General features: G+C 40.9%; 2 protein-coding genes across 2 annotated transcripts in view; one reads left to right on the top strand and one right to left on the bottom strand.

Annotated features, from left to right (window-relative positions):
• The window catches only part of LOC134845662 (uncharacterized), a 30,233-nt gene extending 29,897 nt beyond the window's left edge, over nucleotides 1–336 (bottom strand). Inside the window, exon 1 of the mRNA XM_063862686.1 lies at nucleotides 24–336. Coding sequence (XP_063718756.1) covers nucleotides 24–293 — 270 coding nt within the window. The 5' untranslated portion in view covers nucleotides 294–336. The remainder of the gene's footprint in view (nucleotides 1–23) is intronic.
• A 565-nt stretch (nucleotides 337–901) lies between these two features.
• The window catches only part of LOC134846304 (epidermal growth factor receptor kinase substrate 8-like), a 140,147-nt gene continuing 116,053 nt past the window's right edge, over nucleotides 902–24,995 (top strand). The window contains exon 1 of the mRNA XM_063863606.1: nucleotides 902–932. The gene's annotated coding sequence lies outside the window, so the exon portion shown is untranslated. The remainder of the gene's footprint in view (nucleotides 933–24,995) is intronic.

Raw genomic sequence — 24,995 nt, 5'->3', positions numbered from 1 at the left:
GTTCAGATTGGCAGATAACTCACCACTAAGCTTGCCAAACAGGACAATGATTCAAAAGAATTATCCGCTGAGCCAATATGTTGAAAGAAATTTTTAGCACTTGAGGTCACATGTTTGAACTCCTCGTCATTTAATTCACTGATACTCTGAATTCGCAGATCCAGGTTTAACTTTCTATACGTCCATCCATCTCGAGTCAAAACAGTGCTTCGTAACTTTGAATAACGGATTAAATTTGGTTCGAACCTAATTCCGCATTTCACTGTTTTACAGAAGAAGGATGATATTATCATCTGATTGGGTAGTTTCCAGTTGCATGGACAAAACAAGCATATATTACCTGAAAACAAATTCAGTTTTGCACTACTTGCGAAACAACACGAACCTAACATCTACCAAATATTTGTGCCATTCCCCCGGATTGGCACAGTCGAACCGGTCGACGCACTAGAATAAGAACAAAAAAGGCGTTAGCACCAGATTGGCAATGAAAAGGAGGGTCGGAATGTTCTAGAATTTTTAAATTTTAAATTCGAACCAGATCATTTCTGAGAAATGCGGGAGCGGCCATTTTGAATGAAAAAAGAGAACAAAAACAGTTGAAACAGAGACGCCGAAAAATTAGACGAAGAACAGTTGTGGAAAATTGCAACATTCGCCCGGAAGTACATATCGACGGAAAATAAAGCTAGGTTCTAAAACGACTGGCTAGCGTCTAAACACAGCTCTACATGCTTTTCACCGTCTCTGCCAAAGCCAGTTCTTTTGGTGGTGAAAAGCATGTAGAGCTGTGTTTAGACGCTAGCCAGTCGTTTTAGAACCTAGCTTTATTTTCCGTCGATATGCACTTCCGGGCGAATGTTACAATTTTCCACAACTGTTCTTTGTCTTATTTTCTCGCCTAATTGTTGTGATAAACTTATTAAATAGATTTTTTATGTTTGATGTTTGTGGAGCGCCCTATGAGGGATTTTAGAGACAGGTCTGTCAAGTGGCTTTCTGTGGGGAGGTGGGAAACTGGAACTGGCTTGAAAAGTCTGGTGGTGCACCGCTGGACCTACTGAGCTCGGGTGAGATTGTTCCTTGTTTTTATAACTCGATTTTAAAATTTAATTTAATTGTCTTTTATTTTTTGATTTGCTGATTTATAAGCTCAAGTAATCTCAGGTACAAAATCATTGCCGTATCTATTGAATTTCTTGGTTTCATTGCCTCTTTTTTCAAGCCTAAATCGGACTTGAATTCTACTTATTCCGCCTCAATTTGTTCTTCTTCGGCATAAAGAAAAGTTTCATTGTCGACGTCTCTTCGTTCATTCAGTTCTAGGTTCAAAGGCAGGTCATGAATATTCATCAATTTGTTCCCATCGTTCCTGTCGCGTGTTCCTCTTTCACTCACTTCCTCAGCAGGATCAGCTATCAAAAAATCATTTTCGAGCAGGTCCGCTGGAATGCACCTGTCTTCCGACGAATGAGCGCTTCTGGTGCTCAATGGATAGAAATGACCGCCTTGGTGAACTCGGTAACTTTTTAAGCATTTTTTTGTTTCCTTGTGGGGTAATCACTTGTTGGAAAAAAATGTAAATTAAATTCGCGGTCATATGAGGTCATGTAAATGAAGGAGTTATATAGTATAGAAAAGTCTCACACGGAGTATGCTTTTACATCGGGTTTTCTATCGAATCTTCGCTTCTTCTTATTTGTGCCTGCTGCGTGTTCCTTCGGCATAGGTCATTTGGTTCCTGCCATCTTTTCATGACATCACAGAAAAATTCTTGCAGAGAAGTTTTTTTTCTTTCACATTCAGGGCAACAAAGGTCATTAAAAATGCTTTCATGATGACCGGTCAGTACAATATGTGGGCTGCTCCGTGCTACTGTATGCTCCCATTTCCTGCGGTAAGTGCTTTCTTCAGTTGTACATGTATCGTAACCAACAGATTTTGAATCTGAAGACCTGTGTTTGGTTCTGTCTTTCAACCAGGGCATTCGCTTGAGGATGATAGTTTGTCGAGTTGAACTGTGCCCACTCGACAACCTATTCATCGGCTCTTTGGTCAGTTGTCAACAATGCCATAGCACTCGAATTGATTTAGCACCCTGCTAAAACTTTTGTCAATACCCTGATGTCCCATTTGCTCTTGAGAACGAAACATTAAATGTGTCTGATATAGTTGAGCCACGACCATTGAATTATAAAGGTATAGGAATTCCTCATTTTCCTTCCAGTTGCATGCCCTAACTCCAATTTTATTCAAAATCATCAAATCAGTTCTTTTTAAATTAAAAATACTAGGATCTTACCAGTGTCTCCTTCAGATCACCTTTATCTTGCGCTCCATTTTCTATTCATCTCCATCTCTTCAAGTTGCTCATCACCGTTGATATCTACTCCAACGTTGATATCAGTGAACAAGTAGTAGACGCAGTGTACTTAGACTTCTCGAAAGCCTTCGACAAAATTGACCACAATATTCTCCTGTCAAAACTCTCCAAAATTGGTGTCCGAGGAAACATGCTCAAAGTTCTGCAAAGTTATCTGAAAAACAGGCAACAATTTGTGGACATCGAAGGACGCGCCTCAGAATACCTATCGGTCTCAAGTGGCGTCCCACAGGGATCAATTCTGGGACCACTGCTTTTTCTAATATATTTGATTGATCTTCCCAACGATCTATCATCAGAGGTTTTCAGCTTTGCCGACGATTCTAAACTCCTATCACTACACAAGCACAATGAGCCCTGCGATCTACAGTTCGACCTCGACCGCCTATGGAATTGGTGTACCTCACATCAAATGTCTTTCAACATAGATAAGTGTTGCGTTATGCACTTCAAAACTAAAAACTGTGGACCTTTCTACCTTGGGTGCAACGAATTGAAAACATCAAGTTGTGAAAAAGATCTCGGAGTGAAGGTTTCAAGTTCTCTAAAGTGGAGCGAACACATAAAGTTCGCATCTGCCAAAGCGATCAAAGTCCTATTCCTTTTAAAGCGATCCTCGGCGAAGCAACTTCAAGCATCAACAAAAGTTAATCTCTACAAGTCGATGGTTTTACCTATCATATGCTACGGGAGCTCAGTTTGGTATTCTTCGAAAACGGACCTCACAAAACTCGAAAACATTCAGAAGAAAGCTGCGAACTGGGCAACAAACTATTCGGAGAATTGCTATACTGACAAATTGTCTACGTTGAATCTCTTGCCTCTTTCTTTGTACATCGAGCTGAACGACATTTTGACGTTATCCAAAGTCATAAACAATCGTTTCGACTTCAACTGGCATCCCTTTGTGAACTTTTCTTCCCGGAGAAACAACCTTTTTGACCTGCCTTACGTCAGCAAAGAACAGCTGAAAGGAAATTTCTGGTATCGCACACAGAGACTCACAAACCTATTGAACAACAGAATAGATTTCCTCAATTCTAACGGCCTCAAAGCAAGACTGTTGAAAACTTACTGGTGCTATTTCAATGATGTCTACAACTCTTCTTCTTCTTGTACTTGGCGCGTTCTTTGCCTTTGTGCAAATTGTCGCCAAACTAACTTTTAGCGTTTGATTTTCGTTTCGGGGTCTTATACACCCTTCAGTATTGTTTTACTGTAAATTCATAATAATAATAATAAATTCCGCTGAGCCCTACGAGATTTGATAATGGATAGCTTGTTTGGAAGCATGGGCTTCGTCCACCATTTCGACACACCATATCTTCATCAAGGGTGTTGTGTTTTGTTTTAAGGATTCCAATTTCGTGCGGACGACGGTTGCGTTCGTGATTAATCGAGTCGGAAGTTAGGGTACAGCTACTAGCGCAAGCTCATCCGCAGCGCAAGCTCAAACCAGGGGATAAGGGTCACTTTTGATCTTTTTTGATTTTAGAAGCTTTCACGACAGGGAGCATGGGTTGTCCCGGTATGGGGCGGCCTGATTTTTCAAGCCACCTAGTGAGTAGTCGCGCGATTTGTGTTCGATGGTCATCTGATAACTATACAGCCTCACTGTCCATCGACTATCGTAAATCTGATCCATCGAGTACGTTTTCTACTATGCAAGAGCTCCATTGTCACGCGCAGCTGAAGATACTACTCCGTAGGTAAGCTCTATACTTTTTAACAAAAACAAGTTCTGCGAACGTTTCAGCCTTTTTAGTTCAACTACTCGGCACTGGATCATTTATTTTTCCCGCAGGAAAGATGCTACTCTCTAATAGCAAAAAGAACGATCCAGATCAGCTCAAGGAAAATTTGAACCTGCTTCAGATTGCAGAATTGGAGCTGAAGTTTCTGCGATTTATCGAGGCACACAAAAAAACAATGGTTTGATTTTTATTGAATGTCAGGGCAAGCAACAGAGACTATCGAAAACAAGGAGGAAGCATGGGTTGAACTGATCCAGTGCCGAGTAGTTGAACTAAAAAGGCTGAAACGTTCGCAGAACATAATTTTGTTAAAAAGTAGAGCTTACCTACGGAGTAGTATCTTCAGCTGCGCGTGACAATGGAGCTCTTGCATAGTAGAAAACACACTCGATGGATCAGATCTACGATAGTCGATGGACAGTGAGGCGCTGTTGAAAGCACAAAATTGAAAGCACAGGAAGAAACTGCGCTTCAAGGACAAAGTTGTGGCGAGTAGGAATTATTTTGCTTTGTAAATTGTGAGTTTTGCTGACTGGTGATCTGCAAAACAAGGACCGCATTTTTTACCTTTGGTTTGACTCAGACAAATTTTAAACAGAAAAAAAATTTTTGGAAAGGTCTGTAGGACTATTTACAATTATTTAAAAAAGTTCAAATACATAGACCGAAGTTTCTGAGAGAAGTTCTGAAAACTGATAAAAGTTTATTTTAAAATTTATTGTTTTCTCGAGACGGTTGTTCTCGAAACTGTTTTTTTGGACCAAGCCGTGCATAATAACTTTAACCTGAACTACTGAGAACTGAGACGTTTAGGGCTGATGAGGACAGGATAAAAATTGCGAAGATGGTAGTTACAGCCCGATCGCTTGTGCAGAAAGAATTTGACAACAAAGAGTGAGCATCTGTTTTCCGTTTTGGGCAAGACGAAAGACTACATCAGAAAACTAAAGAAAAATGTTGGAAAAGCTGTCCAAGAGACCAAATAAACCTCTTGGAGTAGAAAGAAGCAAAAGTTAAAGTACCTGATAATAATGAACTGCCTGGATTGATACATGAAACGCTGTCAACAAGTCCTAAGCATCCAAATAGTGCCAAATATAGCAAAACGCACTTTTTGACTCACATTGTTATTTATTTATAAGCACAATCGAGAAAACAAAACATCGTGCAAAAACTTATATGAAATAGAAGCCGCGGCAGAAGCATAAGCAAAACCAGTATGGCTTAAAGTGTACGAGAATTACCGGCGGGAGCAGAGATATAATTAGAGAATGACAAGAACGGTTTGTGCCTAAAATGCAACAGGAACTTTACATAAATATCAAAAAGGTTTGAATGCGAGAGATACTGAAACTGGTACCATTTCAAAAACGGGCTATAATAAACGTATACGCAACAACAACTGATATACTCCGGCATGGAGAAAGCTGCTGCCGCGCTAAAAGACGGTGAGGATGATATTCTAAGGGATAGTTTTTCCAAGGGTGTGTAGATTACAGTGTTAGAACAGTCAAAGAGGAGCCAGCTCCTGTTCTTGGTGCCACTATTTCTCCTGATCCAAAACTGGAGTAGCCTCTGGAAGAAATCAATTCACAGAAAAAATTGCCGTTTTGGTTTTAAACATTTAAGTATCACAGGATAAGGGGGTAAACTTCAATTGGCTTCAAAAAATCCTCAGATACTGGGACTATTTTGAACTATAGGAGCTGTGCCTCATCTCAGTACAAGTATCCAAGGTACTGTACAAGGAGTGTTCGTGGGTTCATCTCACTGGCAGCATTTTGATAAAGCTATGGAAGTTATTCGGTCGCATTGGTTGACTAGTCCGTACCTTGAACAATAGGGCAGCAGACATCCTGTGCAAAATCATTGAATGTAAAGGCACTCCCCTGGACAGTTATAGAAATTATTCAAATGAATCACCGAAGGATGCGAAGCACCCCATGCTGATGCTGTATAACAAAGGTAATAAAAGCCAATGTTTTGCAAAACTTTTGTACATGTTGATTAATTTAAGTTTAAAAAAAAAAAAAAAAAAAAAACAATTTACTGAGTTCAATCAACATTCAAGTTGGTTTCTCCTTAAAAAAGTTTTAATCATGTTTATCATCGCTGAAGTTAGAGTTTCTTATTGACCTCAAGGGCAGAGTGGTTTATACACTATCGTGTAGTCGATATACCTCATGGAATGTCGGACAATCTGTTCGACATTTGACCACTTGAATTGAGGAACATAAGAACGTAGCCTCACCAGTAGACCTACATCTTCAGCAATGCAGACTTGGGGAAATAGAGGAGATGTTGATTCAGATATCAAAAATAGATCGAATTGCCAAATTAAACTGCTAACATTATATGCGAAAACATCAGAAAAAAGTAGATACCGAAATTGAACATACGTGATGAGTTCAGAAGCAAGAAGCTAACATTGAAAATTTAGTTACAAATATATTTAGTTTTTAATTCAAAGACGTATTTTTCTAAATAAATAAATCACAATTTTGATTTTTCTAGTCAAATAAATTCTAAATCTGCTTTTTAATTTTTGAGGTGATAAGTAATTTAATCTAATTAATATCTTCAGAGGTCATTTTAGAACTAAAATTTATTTATAATATTATAAACAACTTTTGTAAATTAATGTTTTTTTTTCATGTAGATTAGTTTATTGTATAGATCACTACGATGCAGATAGTTGCGGAAAAGTTTGAAGTTTTATCAAAAATTTCTTCAATTTTATAATGAGTTTTCGAATTTGTCTCATTTCCAATTCATTAATCAGATGTTCATGTGAGAAACTCCTTTGGTATCGAGGTCACTAGTGATTGTACAGTAAATTGGCAGTGCCGTTTGACCTGCTGTTTCTGGATGAACATCGGTCTGATTTTGCCCTCTCAGTAATTGTTATTATCCCCATGGTCTCAGTGCAATCAAATTCTGCTCTTTCAACTTATATTTCAAGCACACTGCAAAGCTTCTGCTTGATGTACGGAGCCACCTTTTGTTCTGTTCAGCAATGTCATGCTGCTGATGCCTACTGTGCTTACTTCTTGTAAGATCCATTTAGAATGCAGAATTAAAACCAGGAGATAAGGGACAAAATTGTGGCGATTAGGAATGATTTTGCTTTGTAAATTGTGAGTTTTGCTGACTGGTGATCTGCAAAACAAGGAACGCATTTTCTTTAACCTTTGGTTTGGCTCAGACAAATTTAAAACGGAAAAGTTTGAAAAGGATTGTAAAACTATTTACAATTGTTCAAAAAATTCAAATACATAGACCGAAGTTTCTGAGAGAAGGTCTGAAAACAGATTAAATTCTTTTAAAAAAGTTTTTTGTTATCCGTTTTTTTCTCGGGATGGTTGTTCTCGGAACGGTTTTTTTTTGGACCAAGCCGTGCATAATAGTTTTAAACTGAACTACTAAGAACTGAAACGTTTAGGGCTAAAGAGGACAAGATAAAAATTGCGAAGATGGTAGTTAGTGCCCGATCGCTTGTACAAAAAGAATTTGACAAAAAAGTGTGAGCATATGTTTTCCGTTTTGGGCAAGATGTAGGACAACATCAAAAAACGAAAGAAAAATGTTCGAAAAACTGACCAAGAGACCAAATAAACATCTTTGAGGGAAAAAGAAGCAAAAATTAAATTACCTGATAATAATGAACTGCTGGGATTGATACATGAAAAGCTGTCAACAAGTCATAAGCATCCAAATAGAGACAAATATAGCAAAATGCACTTTTTGATTCACATTGTCATTTATTTATTAGCACAATCGAGAAAACAAAAAATCATCGTGCAAAAATTTATGTGAAGTAGAAGCCGTGGCAGAAGCATAAGCAAAAACAGCAAGGCAAAACCCAAGAAAGAAAACTGTTGAAAAATGAGGAAACTTCTTAAAGATTATGGGTGGCTGGCTGTACTCTTTATAGGGGTAGTTTTGCGCAATGAGGAAAAAATATGAAAAACGAAAATGGAATTTTAGTTGTAATTTGCTCATTTTTTTTTAAAAAAAAAGCAACCAATGATGAGATAATACTGAAAATCGACAACTGAAGAAGTTAATCGACAAATCATTTGACATGAAAAAAACAGACGAGATAAAGGATCAGTCATTTTCTATAATGAGGACAACAGGAGGCAAGCCGCCTGCTTATACTTTTTTTTAAATTACTCAAGGCTGAGACACACCTACGACCAGTTTAATCACTTCCCGGCAGCTCGTATGACAATCCTAACGAAACGTTTTGAAAATATTTTGGTAAAACTCATGTTGCCGATTTCGAAACCAACACTAAAGTTGCCAGAAAAACAGTTAAAACCACTGCCCCAGATCCGGATAAAAATGTAAAATTTTTCACGTGAAAAAAATATACAATAATGTTCCCCTAAAGTAAGCAACTGAAATCAACTTACAGGAGCTGTGGAGCCGGTAGTCTCCTCCAGAGGTTCAAGGAGCGACAAAGACTTTTGAATATGTTGGTCAGCAAGGCATAATTCAAGGTTAATGATTTATGGTTTGTTCATGATGATTTTCTAGAATTGGGCGCTTCCCTCGCTGGAATTTTTGCAAACATGTGGCTTAAAGAGTACGAGAGTTACCGGCGGGAGCAGAGATAAAATTAGCAAATGACAAGAATGGTTTATGCCTAAAATGCAACAGGTAAGTAACATACATATCAAAAGGGTTAGAATGCGAGAGATGCTGAAACTGGTACCATCTTAAACGCGGGCATTGATAAACGTATACGCAACAATAACTAAGTTAATCCGGCACGGAGAAAGCTGCTGCCGCGCTAAAAAACAATCAGAATGATATTCTACAGGCATATTTTTTCCAAGGGTATGTAGAATACAGTGATAGAACAGTCAAAGTGGATCCAGCTCCTGTTCTTGGTGCCTCTGTTTCTCCTGATCCAAGTCTTCAGTAGACTCTGGAAGAAATCAATTCAGGGACAAATTTGCCGTTTTGGTTTTAATGTATCGCAGGATAAGGGGGTGAACTTCAATTGGCTTCACAAAACCTCAGATACTGGGACTATATTGAACTATAGGAGCTGTGCTTCATCTCAGTACAAGCTTAGTGTTATCCAAGGTACTGTCAGAGAGTGTTCAAAAAAGGTACATCTCATTGGCAGCATTTTGATAAAGCTATGGAAATTATTCGTTCCCATTGGTTGACTAGTCCGTACCTTGAACAATAGGGCAGCAGACATCCTGTGCAAAATCATTGAATGTAAAGGCACTCCCCTGGACAGTTATAGAAATTATTCAAATGAATCACCGAAGGATGCGAAGCACCCCATGCTGATGCTATAACATGAAGGTAATCAAAGCCAATGTTTTGCAAACAATGTATGGAGTTCAATCAACATACAAGTTGTTTTCTCCTTAAGAAAATTACAATCATGTTTATCATCGCTGATGTTAGAGTTTCATATTGACCTCAAGGGAAGAGTGGTTTATACACTGTAGTGTAATCGATATACCTCATGGTATGTCGGACAACCTGTTCGACATTTGACCACTTGAATTAAGGAATATAAGAACGCAGCCTCACTTGTAGACCTACATCTTCAGCAATGCAGACTTGGTGAAATAGCGGAGATGTTGAGTCAGATATTATAAATAGGCCGAATTACCAAACTAAACTGCCAACATTATATGCAAACACATCAGAAAAAAAATAGATACCGAACTTGATCATACACGATGAGTTCAGAAGCAGGAAGTTGACATTGAAAATTTAGTCACAAAATAATTTTAGTTTTTAATTCAAAGACGCACTTGTCCAAATAAGTAAATCACGATTTTGATTTTTCCAGTCAAATAAATTCAAAACCTCCTTTTTAGTTTTCGAGCTTATAAGTAATTTAACCTAAAAATTATTTTGAGAGGACAACTTTGAACTAAAATTATTTATAATATTATAAACAACTTTTGTAAATTAGTTTAATGTATAGATCACGGCAATGCAGATAGTTGCGGAAAAGTTTGAAGTTTTATCAAAAGTTTCTTCAAGTGTATAATTTATTATGAAATTAAATTCGTAATTTTCTGATAGTTCTTAAACTTGTTTAGCTTTTTATGTCACTTTTGCCCGATCTTTGATTATTCTGGAATCATTGTAGAAAGTTCTTATCCTGAGCATGCTCAAATTGAGGGAAAACATTTGCATTAATTTTTTGAAATTCCTCAAAACACGGAAACTTGAAACTTGGGGGATAACAAAGCCATCAACTTGCAATGGCCGGAAGCACGGTGTCGGTTACCTCTCTTTTAATTTTGAAACCCTTATAGCAACTGTAAACCTGTATTTACAGCCACATTTAGCTTAAGGATTGTGATAAATTTTTAAAATAGGTTTGTTATTTTTGATGTTTTGCCTTTTTTGCCGAGCGCCCTTTGAGGGATTTTAGAGACAGGTCTCTCAAAGTGTTTTCGGGGGGCAAGGGGAAAAATGGAACTGGCTTGAACGTTCTGGCGGTGAATCGCTGGACCTGCTGAGCTTGGGTGTCCTTGTTCCTTATTCCTGATTTTTGTAGTTCGATTTTAAAGTTTAAATTCATTTAATTGTCATTTATTTGCTGATTTACAAAATTCTCTCTAACAGCTTATCATGGGTTAGTTAAGTCTCCTAAAATCCTGTCAAAGTCCCTTTTTTGAACGTTTACGCTGCGTCAGGATGAGGAAAACAACAACGAGTGTACAAGCAAAGATTGCTTAAAAGCTTCAGGACTGATAAAAATGATTGAATGTGATTGTTGTTCGTTTTGGTATCATATCAGTGTGTAAATTTTTCTCTTAGCGACTCTTGGAAAACCCAATGAATTCAATGTGTTATCTGCATTGGTGTAGAATCTGTTAAAAAAGCAACAATAGGTAATGTTTTATTACTAGACAATTATTTTAATACAGTCATCTCAAATGTGGGAGTAGTCAAGAGAGTAGTAAAAGACCCGCGTGTTCCCTTGGCGGAAAGTCTGTCGGACAAAGTAAGTGACATTTTCCACAAAATAGAAGCTGCTACAAAATGCTTAATTTTTAACGTATTTTTTCTGTTTTTGGTGCAACCAAAAAGAATTGGGGACAATTAGACCACAAGCATGAGCTCTTTGATAAAAAAATTCGAGCAAATGACTGCCACTTCCAAAACCCCATCCCCAAGTTTCAAGCCCGCGTCTGAGTGATCTCGAGCAGAAAAAAGCTAGTAAGTAGTAAGCTCGATGAAGGCAATATAAAGGTAAGGATAAGGCTTGCTGCTTCCGATCACAAATTTGCTTCTTTTTCAACTCATAGCTATCAAAAACTGTTGTCTAAGCATCATCAAGTCTTCTTCATAGTCAAGAGACCTAAAGAAAGCCACTAGACTTGAAATGGTAATCGAGAAGGTCATTATTCGTAATTTTTTGATAGTTCTTAAATTTGTAGAGCCTTTTTTGTCACTTTTGCCCGATCTTTGGTTATTCTGGAATCATTGTAAAAATTCTTATCCTGAGAATGCTCAAATTGTGGGAAAACATTTGCATTAATTTTTTGAAATACCTCAAAACACGGAAACTTGAAACTTGGGGGATAACAAGGCCATCAACTTGCAATGGTCGGAGGCCCGGTGTCGGTTACCTCTCTTTAACTTTTGAAACCCTTATAGCAACTGTAAACCTGTATTTACAGCTACATTTAGCCTAAGGATTGTGATAAATTTTTTAAATAGATTTGTTATTTTTTTGAAGTTTTGCCTTTTTTGCCGAGCGCCCTTCGAGATATTTTAGAGACAGGTCTGTCAAAATGTTTTCTGGGGGCAAGGGGAAAAATGGAACTGGCTTGAACGTTCTGGCGGTGAACCGCTGGACCTGCTGAGCTTGGGTGTCCTTGTTCCTTATTCCTGATTTTTGTAGTTCGATTTTAAAGTGTAAATTCATTTATTTGTCTTTTATTCGCTGATTTACAAAATTCTCTTTAACAGCTTATCATGGGTTAGTTAAGTCTCCTAAAGTCCGGTCGAATTCCTTTTTTTAACCTTTACGAGTGTACAAGCAACGATTGCTTAAAAGCTTCTGGACTGATAAAAATGATTGAATGTGATTGTTGTTCGAGTTGGTATCATATCAGTGTGTAAATTTTTCTCTTAGCGACTCTTGGAAAACCCAATGATTCCAATGTGTTCTCTGCATTGGTGTAGAATCTGTTAAAAAAGCAACAATAGGTAATGTTTTAGTACTAGACAGTTATTTTAATACAGTCATCTTAAATGTGGGAGTAGTCAAGAGAGTAGTAAAAGACCCGCGTATTCCCTTGGCGGAAAGTCTGTCGGACAAAGTAAGTGACATTTTCCACAAAATAGAAGCTGCTACAAAATGACTAATTTTTAACGTATTTTTTCTGTTTTTGGTGCAACCAAAAAGAATTGGGGACAATTAGACCACAAGCATGAGCTCTTTGATAAAAAAATTCGAGCAAATGACTGCCACTTTCAAAACCCCCTCCCCAAGTTTCAAGCCCGCCTCTGAGTGATCTCGAGCAGAGATTAAAGCTAGTCAGTACTGAGTTCGATGAAGGCAAAATAAAGGTAAGGATAAGGCTTGCTGCTTCGGATCACAAATTTGCTTCTTTTTCAACTCCTAGCTATCAAACATTGTTGTCTAAGCATCATCAGCGTGCCAAATTTGCAACTCCAAATCCAAATAATTTAGAAAGTTTTTTCATAACCGATTTTAATCTATACAGAACGATAATTTCCTTTCCAAACGGTTCAGCAGCAGGTCCGGATAAAATAGTTCCTCGAATTTTTAAAAATCTGGTTTAAAAGTGGAAAGACAGTGCAGGACATAAATTTCTGAAATCGCTTACTAAGCTGATAAAATTCATTGGAGATGGCAAAAGACACAAACCCCAAACAATTTTGTTTCTTGGCGCGAATTTTATCACCCTCAGAAAGATGTTGGGTTGAGAACGATTGCCATATGCAGCACGCTTAGACGTATCGCGTCTAAGTGCGCTGAAAACAAGGCCCTCTCCGAGCAACAAAAATTTTCGGAAGCCTAGAAGTCGGATGTGACACTAAATGAGGAGCAGCAGTAGCTGTACACTCGTTTCAAAACATAATTGAGAGCGACGGCAATGCAAAATGCACTGTTTTTTTAAACTAGATATTGAGAACGCTAAATAGAGAAACAATCCAAATCATTTTTTTCAAGTCGTCCCGAATTGTACAAATACACCCAATGCGCGAACCTAGTTACTTTTTTACGGAAGCTCTATCGTAATGTCAGAAACGGAAATCTGCAAGGCGATCCTGAAGCACCATCCCCTTTGCGGAAAAATTTCAGACACTAGTCAAACAGTTGGAGCCAAAAATTTAAATCTGGTATATACATGAAGGAATTCTGAGGACGACTATAAGGTAGTACTCCGGGACCTTAAAATGATGGTGCAAGCGGGAAACGCACAAGAGATCCTCTTTGTGCGGCAAAAAGTCAAACAAGGACACCAGAAAAGGAAACGAAATCTCTGGATACAGAGAGGAGTACACCTCCTGGACGTCGACGGAGTGGGGAGGGCCCAGCCAACCCGAACACCTCCAAAAACAACTCACGGCGAGGGCCTCTTCGGGCCCGGATGTATGCACGTCAAGACAAGGCGGGTTTTTCTCTGCCGAACCAGGTAATCCAGCCCACGTGGTTCGGCGCCTGCTGATGGCTTGAGACATCGAGTCAAACCCCGGTCTTGGAATATGCAGTTGCGGAAAAACTGTCAGAGGGGAAAGCATCAGATGCACTTGGTGCAGCAGATGGATACACCAAAGATGCAGTGGGCTGTCAAAAGCGGATCTCAAGAAGATGAGAGGAGAGAAACGCTACGCCTTTGAACGCGCGACCTGCCTGACAGAACAAGAGGATCACAACAAGGAAAGCAGCCCCCCACCAGGCGACCGAGTGGAACATGAAATGAGGAGCAGCTGGCACACACCACCTGTGGACAGCGTGGCCACGAGGAATCCTCCACCAGGCGACCGGGTGGAACAAAAACAAGAAGAGAGAAGCAACTGGCACACACGACCTGTAGACGACAACGTGGTCACGAGGAGCCCCCACCAGGCGACAGGGTGGAACCTGACAAGACTAGCCCCCCACCAGGCGACCACGTGGAAGCTACCAAGACGACCCCGACCCAGGGCGATAGCCCCCCACCAGGCGACCAGGTGGAACCAGACACATGCCCCCCACCAGGCTTCCAGGTGGAACGCAACAAACGGACCAGAAGAGGACAGACCAGGAGAAACACAGAAGACCAGAAGAAGACGAGAAGAGAAAGGAAAAAGGCGAAAAGAGAAAGCAAAAGGAAGACAAAGCTGAGCAACAACAACAACAACCTGCAAATTCTGACGAGGAACCTCCAAGGCATCTCGACGAGAGAGAGAAACCGTGATCGGTTGAGACGCACCGTCGAACACGCTAGGCAGCAAGGATGGGACGTTGTTCTTGTGTCCGAGATGAGATCGGAACAGGACGGAGTCATCTGGCTGGGAGAAGGAGATGAACAAGCGGTTGTGGTGCACTCGATGAGAAGCGGAGTGATCCTGCGTGGAGAGGCCCTCAAAGAGTGGATTGCTGGAAAACAGCAGAAAAGCTTTGCGGAAAGAGTCACCACGACCCAGATAGGGGACATCTGCCTAGTGTCCGTCTACCAGCACCTGTGGAGCAACGGCGTAAAAGGAATAGAGAAGGTCCGGAAGGACTTGGAGAACGAGATAGCGAGGACACCCAAAGGAGTGACTCTCATCATCGGAGGCGACTTCAACTCGCACGTGGGAAGACAGAGCCAAAGAGATGGAGTGTGCGGGAAGTATGGCCTGAGCACCAGGACGGGAGAAGCCGGATCGAGTCTCTTAGACTGGTGTGAGGAAAATAGCATCCAACACGTCAATACTTTCTACCACATGCCGAAAAGAGGAACCTGGTTCAACCAGATGCACAAGAAATGGTATGAATTGGATGGCTTCCTGATGAAACCCATGCAGAGACACAGGTTGGTGAAGAAATTGATGGTGATGCAGGACATGACGCGTTCTGACCACAAGCCAGTGTCGTCACCATCTCGCGCGGAAAAAAGGAGAAAAGACACAGAGTGGAAAGACGCCCTGCGCCGATAAACTGGGAGAAACTGAAACAGACAGAAAACGCAGACAAGTTCCATGCGAGAACAAGAGAGCTGTTCCAGGAATGTCAGTGGGGAGACTGGGACGACATTGCCCAAGTGTTGACGCAAGCGGCGAAGGAAGTCTGTGGGCTCCAGAAAAGACCAGCAGCCAACCCGTGGACGATCGGTCACGAAGAAGAACTGGCAGAACTCCACTCCTGCATTTCGGGCCTGGTGCTACGCCGTAACGAGCTGATGGGCAGACGACGGACGAGAAGCACATCCAACGAAGCAGACTACGAGTTAGAAGTGACAAGGGGACTGCTGAAAACGGAAAGGAAAAGAATGAAGAAAAGGCTCCGCCAATTGGAAAAAGAGTGGTGGAAAACGGCGGCGAAGATGGGAGACCTGGGCACCGTCTACAGCACACTGAAGAAATAAGGCACGCGCGACAGCAAACCCCAGACCGGGACGACCCTGACCACGGACGATTTCCAGCAACACTTCCAGAAAGTGTCCAATGAGCGTTTCGAGACAGAATCAGGAGACCTAATGAAGGCAGTCAGCTAAATGGGAGAACGTAGACACGAGGAAGTTTTCCAAGAGGCAAACAAAACCCTTAACAAGATCCCGACCGTCAATGAGGTTAAAGAAGCCATGAAAGAAGTGAAAGACTCGGCACCCGGAAGAGATGGAGTGCGCATGAAGTACATCAGAAGAGCGAGCACAGAGGTTGTGGAAGCAGTTATAAATCTGGTCATCTACATGTTCAACGAGCGTGCGGACAAGTGGGAAGACTCGCTGAAATGTGGACAGATCATCCCTCTCCACAAAAAAGGCAGCCGCAACGACACGAACAACTTTAGAGGAGTGTGCCTTCTCCCGATGGCGAGTAGAATCCTGGCGAGAGTTCTGTCGAAGAGACTGCGTTGGTGGAGCGAGGAGCTAGGACTCTTGGACGAGAACCAGAGTGGGTTCAGGCCTGGCAGATCGACGGCTGATACAAGCCAGATCATCATGCGAATCCAAGAAGACGTGAGGGACTTGGTGAAAAGACGCCGGAGAGTGAACGAGCCGAGCGACAACAAGGACCCAGAGGCGCGCTTACTGGATCTGACAAAGGCTTACCCGAGAGTGAACAAGCCGGCTTTGTGGGAGATGCTGAGAAGATACGGTCTTCGAGGCGCTTTCCTGGAGAGCCTGATGGATCTCCAAGAGTCTACGACGTACTGCATCAAAGGCAGAGAAGGTGATAGCGACACTTGGCACCCAGAGAGAGGTTTGAGAGAGGGCTGCCCGTCGTCCCCGTGCCTGTTCAACATCTACCACCAAGTTTTCATGCGTATCGCGGAGAGAGCCAGAGACGAGAGGGCGAAAGAGAAGAACAGAAGTGTTGGAGTTAGATGGCGCTGGATTCCAGGGAGCAAGTTACCAAACCCGGACAAAGTCGACAAATACATCAGCGAAGCTTCCACCGTTGTTTTCTCCCTTTCTCTGTTCGCGGACGACACGACCCCCATTGGTGACACTGAAGAACTGGAAGATGGGGTGACAGCGATGAAAGCCGTAATGGAAACTTTTGAAGAAACGAACAACGAAAGCAAAGAAGAGAAACTCGAGTTTGGCAAAGAGGAGTCCGGAGAGACAAGGATGTTAGGAGTGTGGTGCGGACCGAAAGAAGATCTGAAACACAGAAAGAAGAGAGCTGGAGTGTTGGGGGAGAGTGAAAGCGCGGCTAAAGAACACCAAGATCACCAAGAAACAACAAGCGAGAGTGGTTGAAGCTTGTGTGGAGAGCGGGCTCCTGTTCGACGTGACGGTTAGAGCGTGGTACAACTCCGACATAAAGAACCTGCAATCTTGGGTGGAAAAGTGCTACCGGTACCTCTGGAGCAACAAGAAACAGCCGGCACTGATCGAAATGCTAGATAAAGGCAAGAACATGCAAGACGTGAGAAACGAGCTGGGCGTGAAATCGCTACAATGGAAAATCGAGAAAAGATCACTCCAACGCATCGGCCACATACTGCGCATGAGTGACAACAGACCGACGAAAGCAGCAGTCTTCGGGTGGTTGGAGAAGTTGGAAGGGAGACCGAAATGTCCCGGAAAGAAGAGGAAGACGTTACTATATTGGAAAAAGATCCTAAAAGAAGCTGGCATAGAACGGACAAGAGCAGACGAACTAGCAGCCGACAGAAAGACCTGGCGAAAGAAAGTAAACGAGAAGATGGAACACCTGGCAAAGTGGGAGCGCAGTCGTGGACACTTCAATGGCGAAGACGTGGGCCCTAGGAACGCCGCCCCAACTAAAGAAACCTCGACAATATGCGCCCAGTGTGACAAAGTGTGTAAGAGCAAAGCAGGCCTCCGAATACACGTGAAACGCATACATGAAGACCCACAGTGTAGGAAATGCAAAACCACTTTCAACACCGAAAACACGATGAAGAACCACATAAAAACCTGCGGGGGAAACCAACAAACCCGGAGGGGGTTCATAAGATGCCAAAACTGCCAGAAAGAGATCAGCAAATCAAACGCCGCGCGCCATAGAAGAACATGTCAAACGGAAGAGCAGACAACCGAAATTAACACAGAAACAGTAAGGAAATATCGAGCTAAAATGAAGATCTGCCCAGACTGTGGAATGCCAAAAGCGGCAACAAACATGGCCAGACATAGAAGGACGTGCACAAATCCGGAATCCCGAGGAGAGGGTATACCCTTTGATCCAGGGGTGAACACCTAAGAGAAGAAGACCTTAAAATGATTCTAAAATTGGAAAAAGTTTACGGCAAGCTTGAACACTGAAAAACGCGGTTTTTGTATTTTGGGACCGACTACGAGTACACAGTACAATTGAATTTCAAAAAATTGCCCCAAAACAAAAAAAATACATTGAAGTCTTCCTCATATTAGGATCTCCAACTGGCGAATTTTTTCCGATAGAATTGCTCGACAAAAAAATTAAGAGGCTTGAAAAAAATTCCGGACGTCATTGACCAACTAGACGCCCATATGGTTTTTATCCCCTGAAAAATTGCTTTAGCATGTCAAAACTCCGATAATTTTTTTGTACGAGCTCTTGTTTTTTGCAAAATGACTTTTTAGAATGCTGCGATAAGAAATTCGTTATGCAAGGTCGCTAATGGGAAAATGGATGATAATCAGTTTTTAAGAGCAGTTATCCCGGCAATCAGAGGTGGCTTGGGTGTTTCTTCTGCTCGTCTCTAGCTTTACCCCCTTTCTTAACCTCCTCATTAGAAGCCAAAAAGGCCTTAGGCGCTGTTATTGGTTTGAAGCATGTGGATGGAACCTATGATGATGCGCTTAAATGGTGGTTTGAACTTGCAAAAATTGAAACAGATCCGGAACGCGAAATCCAAAAACATTGGGCGGAGCAAACTTTTGACAGCGAAATTGCAGACCTGATTTTACGACTGGAAGCAACGAACCTAAAAAGATTCACTGCGTTCCATAATAGTTTTGGCTCCCATTAGTTGAATATCATTTCGTGCAAAAGTTTAGGGTTAAAAATGTCAAACCAACACATCAGAACTGCGATAGGACTTCGATTAGGCTCAAAAATTTGAGAACGGTTTAAATGCAGGTCCGGAAAAGACCTTACCGAAGATGGTTAACATGGCCTTTCTTGTTTGAAAAAAGCATGGAGATTCTCTTGGCATTCAAACTTGAATGTTGTTATGAAGCAGAACTTTTCTTCTACACACATGACGTCTGTTTTAGAACCACGACACCTCTTCCGGACCGATCAGAAGCAACCAGACTCTTTGACGCTCGTTCAATTCGCTCTTAGCAAGCAGTTCTTGTAGGATGTAAAGGTAGCAGACTTGTGACATTCGACCATAATGCCCTGAAATGCAGGGCAGAAAAGAAGTTTTATTTGGAGCAGATTACTGGGATAATTGGCTCCTTCGAGGAGTTTTTAATTGTTCAATTGAACCAATTAGCAGAGGTCAATTTCGAATGACATATGAAATTTTAAAAATTCATTTGTTTAAAAAACACCTGAAAATTTGAATTTTTGCGAATACTGAAAAACCGCGTAATCCAAAAAAAAATGGTTTTCGCTGATATAAAACAGACAGAACGCTGAACTAGGCAGATAGAAACTTTTAGTCAAAGATATTAATGGAAGAGCATTCCGCATTGCAACGATTGTGCAACTGTAATTTTTCTGGATGGATTCCCGAGAATCAGGAGGATTATTGCGAAGATTTTGCTACCCTTCCTTGTCGACAACAAGACATCTCTTTGACAGAATCCGGGTGGTCTTGGGAAAGACTGTAAAAAACTGAATTCCAAACAACTTTCAGCTTCGCAAAATGTCTTGAATTGAAAAAAAAACATCAAGTTCGTTTTCAGATAATGAGAAGCTAGGACTTGATGGAAAGTGTTGATCCATCTTCGATGGGTATGATGATTTTTGTCTATCGAATAAAAACAATAGTAATATGATAATTAAGTAGTAGCCCTGTTTTTAGGATTGACTTGTACGTAATTAAATTAATTTGCGGGGTTTGGCCGGTAGCCGTAAATTTCAACAACTTTGTCGACCCGATGTTAATTGTTCACACAGTGAAGTGGCTTACGTAGAGAAGGTTAAAAGCATGTGATGCTGTGCTTAGACGCTAGCCAGTCATATCGTAGCGTAGCTTTAATTTCAATCGGTATGTACTTCCGGGCGAAAGTTACAATTCCTTAGCTCCTAGTAGGATTAGTGTCGCGTCTATTGTAAATCTGGAACTGCAGCCGCTGAAGAGCAAAAACGACAAATATGAAGACTTAATAGATAATGGGTATCTTTTTAAACGCTAGCTTTGAGATTCAGGGCATGGCCGGCCCCAGCACAGAGTTTTTTTGGCAAGTTTTGTAAAAACCTAAGCATGTGCAGAGGATTCCAGAGAGGGCACTTTTTTAAAACACAGAATCTCCCTGGCAAAACAGATTTCGAACGCCTCTTGCGTACTCAGAACAGTGAATGACAAAACAACCATCGACTAAATTTTTTATTCGTAAGAGAATTATGTTTGTATATTGATTTTTGGCCTTTCCCTCCATATATGCAAAGCCTCCAGTGTGAGTAGCTTCTGAGTGTTGGCTGTTTGGTCTATAATCTCTGACTTCAGCTCAGCAGTACCGTCTACCTCCTTATTACATTTTAACAAGTGTTGCTATTCTGAGGAGAACTCTTTGCGGTAGTTATCGACCCTCGTGGCTAAATGTTGAGCTGTCTGGCCGACACAGGTGGAGTTACATCCACTACATTAAACTTGCACACCATTTTGGATCTCAGTTTCACGAGCAAATCCATTTTTGAGGGATGGCAAGCATGTTTTTAATTTTTATCGTAAAAGTTAATTGTGCCCCGGATGTTTGCCGAACCATCGCGTGTGTTGATCTTCGGCCTCTCCCTCCAAATATGCAAAGCCTCTAGTGTCAGTAGCTTATGAGTATTGGCTGTTTGGTCTATAATCTCTGACTTCAGCTCAGCAGTACCGCCTACCTCCTTATTACATTCTAACAAAAGTTGTCCTACTGGGAAGTCCCCTTTGCAGTGTTCATCAACCCTCGTGGCTAAATGTCGGTCTGACCGACATTTATTTGAGTTACATCCACTACATGTAAGCTTGTACACCACTTTGGATATCAGTTCACGAGCAGAGGAAGTTTTGAGGGATGGCAAGCATGTTCTCAATTTTCTTGTTGTAAAAATTATTGGTGCCCCGGATATTAGCCGAACCTTTGCAGCTAACAGTTGAGACTGATTGCCTCGTTATTGCATCGAAAGAAGGGTTGGTGAGTCTTTCAACCATTTATCATTTCTCGGTTCTGATGCCTTCAGCTCTAAATTTTTTTTTCCCTCAATGATCTTGTTAAGAGTTTCAAACACTACCCTGTCAGACCAATTCTTAGGATATTGATTTTCAATCCATTGTTTCCGATTTTTTTCCAATGCCTGGTCAAAATATTTCATAATGAGGTACTTCTGAAAAACCTAAGAACCGTCCGTTCAATAACGTTTCTTTTGTACTGCAAAGGTGCGCACCTCTGAAATTAAGAATGGTGCCGGTATCAGTGCGTTTTTGGTACCAACCACATGTGACCTTTTTTGCTGAATCCACGTTGACATTTAAGTCCAAAAAGGTCAAATTAACGTTACTATCGAGTTTTTCTATGGTGAACTGCAAGTTTGGATGCAACTTATTGGCTGCCTCGAGAACTACCCCATGATCGCCCTTGACCGTTCTAACTCTGTCGTCCACATGTCTTAAAAAAACTTTAACACCATTCACAGTCCGATCTGCTTCCTGTTGTTTTTTGCAAGTCATGCAATACCATATTGTTTCAGTTATATTTGAGTATTCGGATTCTGATATACTACAACACCCTTAAAGGTACCAAATCAAAGAGACTTCGTATTTTACCCTTTGGTTCGATATGTCACTTTTTTCTGACATCCAGGGCAGACTTTCTTGTTATCCTCATTTACCTTTTTTCATTAAGGCATGTTCGTTTTCTCTGAGCCACAAATTGGCCAGTATTACTGCAAGGGAGTCGCCCATTGCTAAAAAGTCTTTTTGTACATACCACAAACCATTGCAACTAAAGTGTATCTTACTCACTGCTAAATTTAGTAGTTTTTTCATAGTTGCGCGACATATTTCCGGAGGATTGATTTGCTCATATAATCTCCTCAGGGCTATTTGAACAGCTTCCTTGAGCGGGATTTTAGTGTACAAACTCCTTACATTTTCTCCAAGATCTCCCTGGCTTTTTGAATGTTCGTTTTTATGTTTGCCTCCTTATCTTTATCAAGGTATTTTGCCAATGTTTTATTTAGGTGTTTATATGAGCTACCAGGTAAAGAAAGGACGGGACGAAGTGTTGTGCCTTGTTTGTGCACTTTAGCTAATCAATACAGCCTAGCCGGCTGCGCCCCCGTTGATCCTAACCTAGTATACAGCGCTTCGCTGATGTCATCTTTTTTTCATGGCGAATAATTCTTTGTGTCTGAATTTTTCAATTTGTTTTATCATTGTGTCTGTCAGATTTTCCCTCTCACTAAACTGTTCTCCCTGCAATAAATTTTCAAGTTTCTTCTGATCTCTCTCATTTTTCATTACTTAAAAACCCACCCCTTTGTCAAACGGAAATGTCAGAAGGCCGTTGTCCTTCAAACACTTTCTGTTTTTTTTTTGTCAGAGGGAGCCTGTTTCTTATTCTTAGCATATCTGGTTGCAGCTGCTTCAATCTCTCCGGGTATTCTATATCTGCTTCGAGGTATTCTATCTCTGCTTCAGAGCAGCTGCTTCAATCTCTTCTTCCATTGAATCTGTCTCGTAACGGATGTTTGGTCCAAAACTTAAGGCTTCCCGCACGCACTTTGGCAAAAACACTTCATTTAAAAATCTGGCTGACCTATCATCAAAGTTTTTTATTGGTTTATCTTGTCTTTCCGAAAGTTTTTAAGCTTTTTTTGTAACGTCTTATCAGGTTGTTGATACAACACCTTGCTCGTAGATTTAGATAGAAAATTACCGAAGGCCACCACTTTTCACCCTTATCCCTTCTCACTACCTCCCCTGCTTTCGCTAGTATAACCGATGCCTGAACACTATCCGCATTTGCCTGGCTTATCTCAGATCTCAGGAGTCCTAACTGGAAGCTGCGCACGGCTCGATCCAAAAAACACTGCTCTCAGTCACGGGAAACCGTAAAAAATCTGGTATAATGTCGTAATCGAGACATTTTTTCAGAAATTTATTTCTCAGAAAACTGCTAATAATTTTTTTTAAATGGTTTCAGGTAATTTAACCAAAGTTTCGTGGAGAGTTTTTTTCAGCTCCAATCGCAGTAATGGTGGTGAGAGCAAATTTGCGGTCATCTTTTCTTCGCAGGCCAAGAGCACTTAAACTCATGTGGCACTCAGCAAAGAAAAAACAACCCCAACAAAATCTCGACGTTTTTTGTTCCATTGGCTCCAGCTGAAGGTCCCCAGCCTGCATCTCTGCCCTCCGCGCCTTAGCTCGGCGGCATCCCTTCGATGGTTTCTTGGTCTGGGATCGTATCTTTGAGAAAATTCATGGCAGGTGGTATTGATGGTACAGCACCACCCGTAGTGACTTCAAATCCAATTCGCTTGACCGGTGCAGTTGGAGATACTCTCTGAGGTCAGCAGGATTCTGTCTCTTGCTTCTAGAGATAAAGTTACCGTTTTGTCTTTACGACGATTTCCAAAATTTACATCTAAATAGTTTGAGAATGCGTAAAAATTGTAATTTCGAACAAATTGTTTTCGCACATTTTGTGCATCTCCAGGTTTTAAAAATCTAAAATAGCTGTACAAAATGATCAAAGAGCGTCAAAAGTGTCATACACATCATTATTTTAAAATTAAAAAAATTTAACTAATCACAAACTCACAATTATTACTAAACTTATGTAAAAACTATTAGGTATCAATTTTATTCATTTAGTCAAAAAATTCTGAGAGTTTCCACCTTTTCAAGTTAATTCAAAATTTTTTGTTTTAGCCAAAACTTTTTTGTTACTGGTCTTACAGCCTAAATAATAGCTGCCTGAGCTCCCGGAAACCCTACGGCGTTGAGCCAGTTCTCAACTACAGTCTTTCCTACAAAGAGACATTATTTTAATTTTCTTTTTTCCCCATTTTAGTGGAAATTTTACAATTTTATGATCTTTTTATTTTTTAAAAAGTCAGAATTGAAATGTTCTACCTTGTAGCGGTTAGCTCCCTCTACCACAATCCGGAACAACTTAGCAACCCAAAAAAGGAACATTTTCTGCTCAAAATTTTGGTATTCCGGGACTTTCTTTAAACCCGAACACCACGAACCCACAGAAGAGCCTCGCAAGACTACCCTACAGGGCATTTCTAGCAGGAAAACGTCAAGTGGTGTTGTGGCACGACATCATCAATAATTCTATCAACTGCCACCGCACAAACAATTAGAGAGCTTGCACTGCAGTGGAATTGGCAGAAATCCTGAAGATACTGACAAACATCAACGCAATTGTTTACTGTCAGAGAAACGGTACACCAGATATCACGAACCAAATGATCAGCTCGGGTATTCATGTCAATCCTATTACGAGGTGTCTCATTTCAAAGAGGAAGAGAGGAGCGGAGCTGGTGAACAAAAATCAGACACTGCACCAGGTCGTCCAGCTGGAGCTAAAATCTTTGCAGATTGGGTTCGAACATCAAGACAACCTGCCAGCGACTTTGTCAAAGCTTCGTTCAAACACAAAAAGAAATCGCAAACGGGAAGGAGAGCGGAGAAAAGAAGACTGGTGATCAGAGGCCAGGAATTAGTTGGGCCGACTGACGAGGAGGCTTCAACGGAGAGGGTGAGTTAGAGTTGAGTTGTTCTCAATGAGCACAGTTGTACTACCACCTCTAATCTTTGGAATTAAAAAAAACTCATTTGGAGATAGGTCTGTGATTATGCGTCCATATAGGTTAAATTTATCAACTGCCACCAACGTGTTAAACTTATAAGAGTTTGTTTAGAACCTGATTTATACCTGATTTCACCTGAACGACATTATACCTGATTTTTTAGGTTCAGCGTACCGGAGAACGGGGTGTGTTTCGAACCAAGCGGTACACAGTTTTCAGAAAAAACTTCTAAGAACGAAGATTTACAAGGCCAAGGCAGATGAGAA

Source organism: Symsagittifera roscoffensis, chromosome 5, assembly GCF_963678635.1.
Source record: "Symsagittifera roscoffensis chromosome 5, txSymRosc1.1, whole genome shotgun sequence".
NCBI lineage: Eukaryota > Metazoa > Xenacoelomorpha > Acoela > Convolutidae > Symsagittifera > Symsagittifera roscoffensis.
This window is presented reverse-complemented; position numbering and strand designations above follow the sequence as displayed.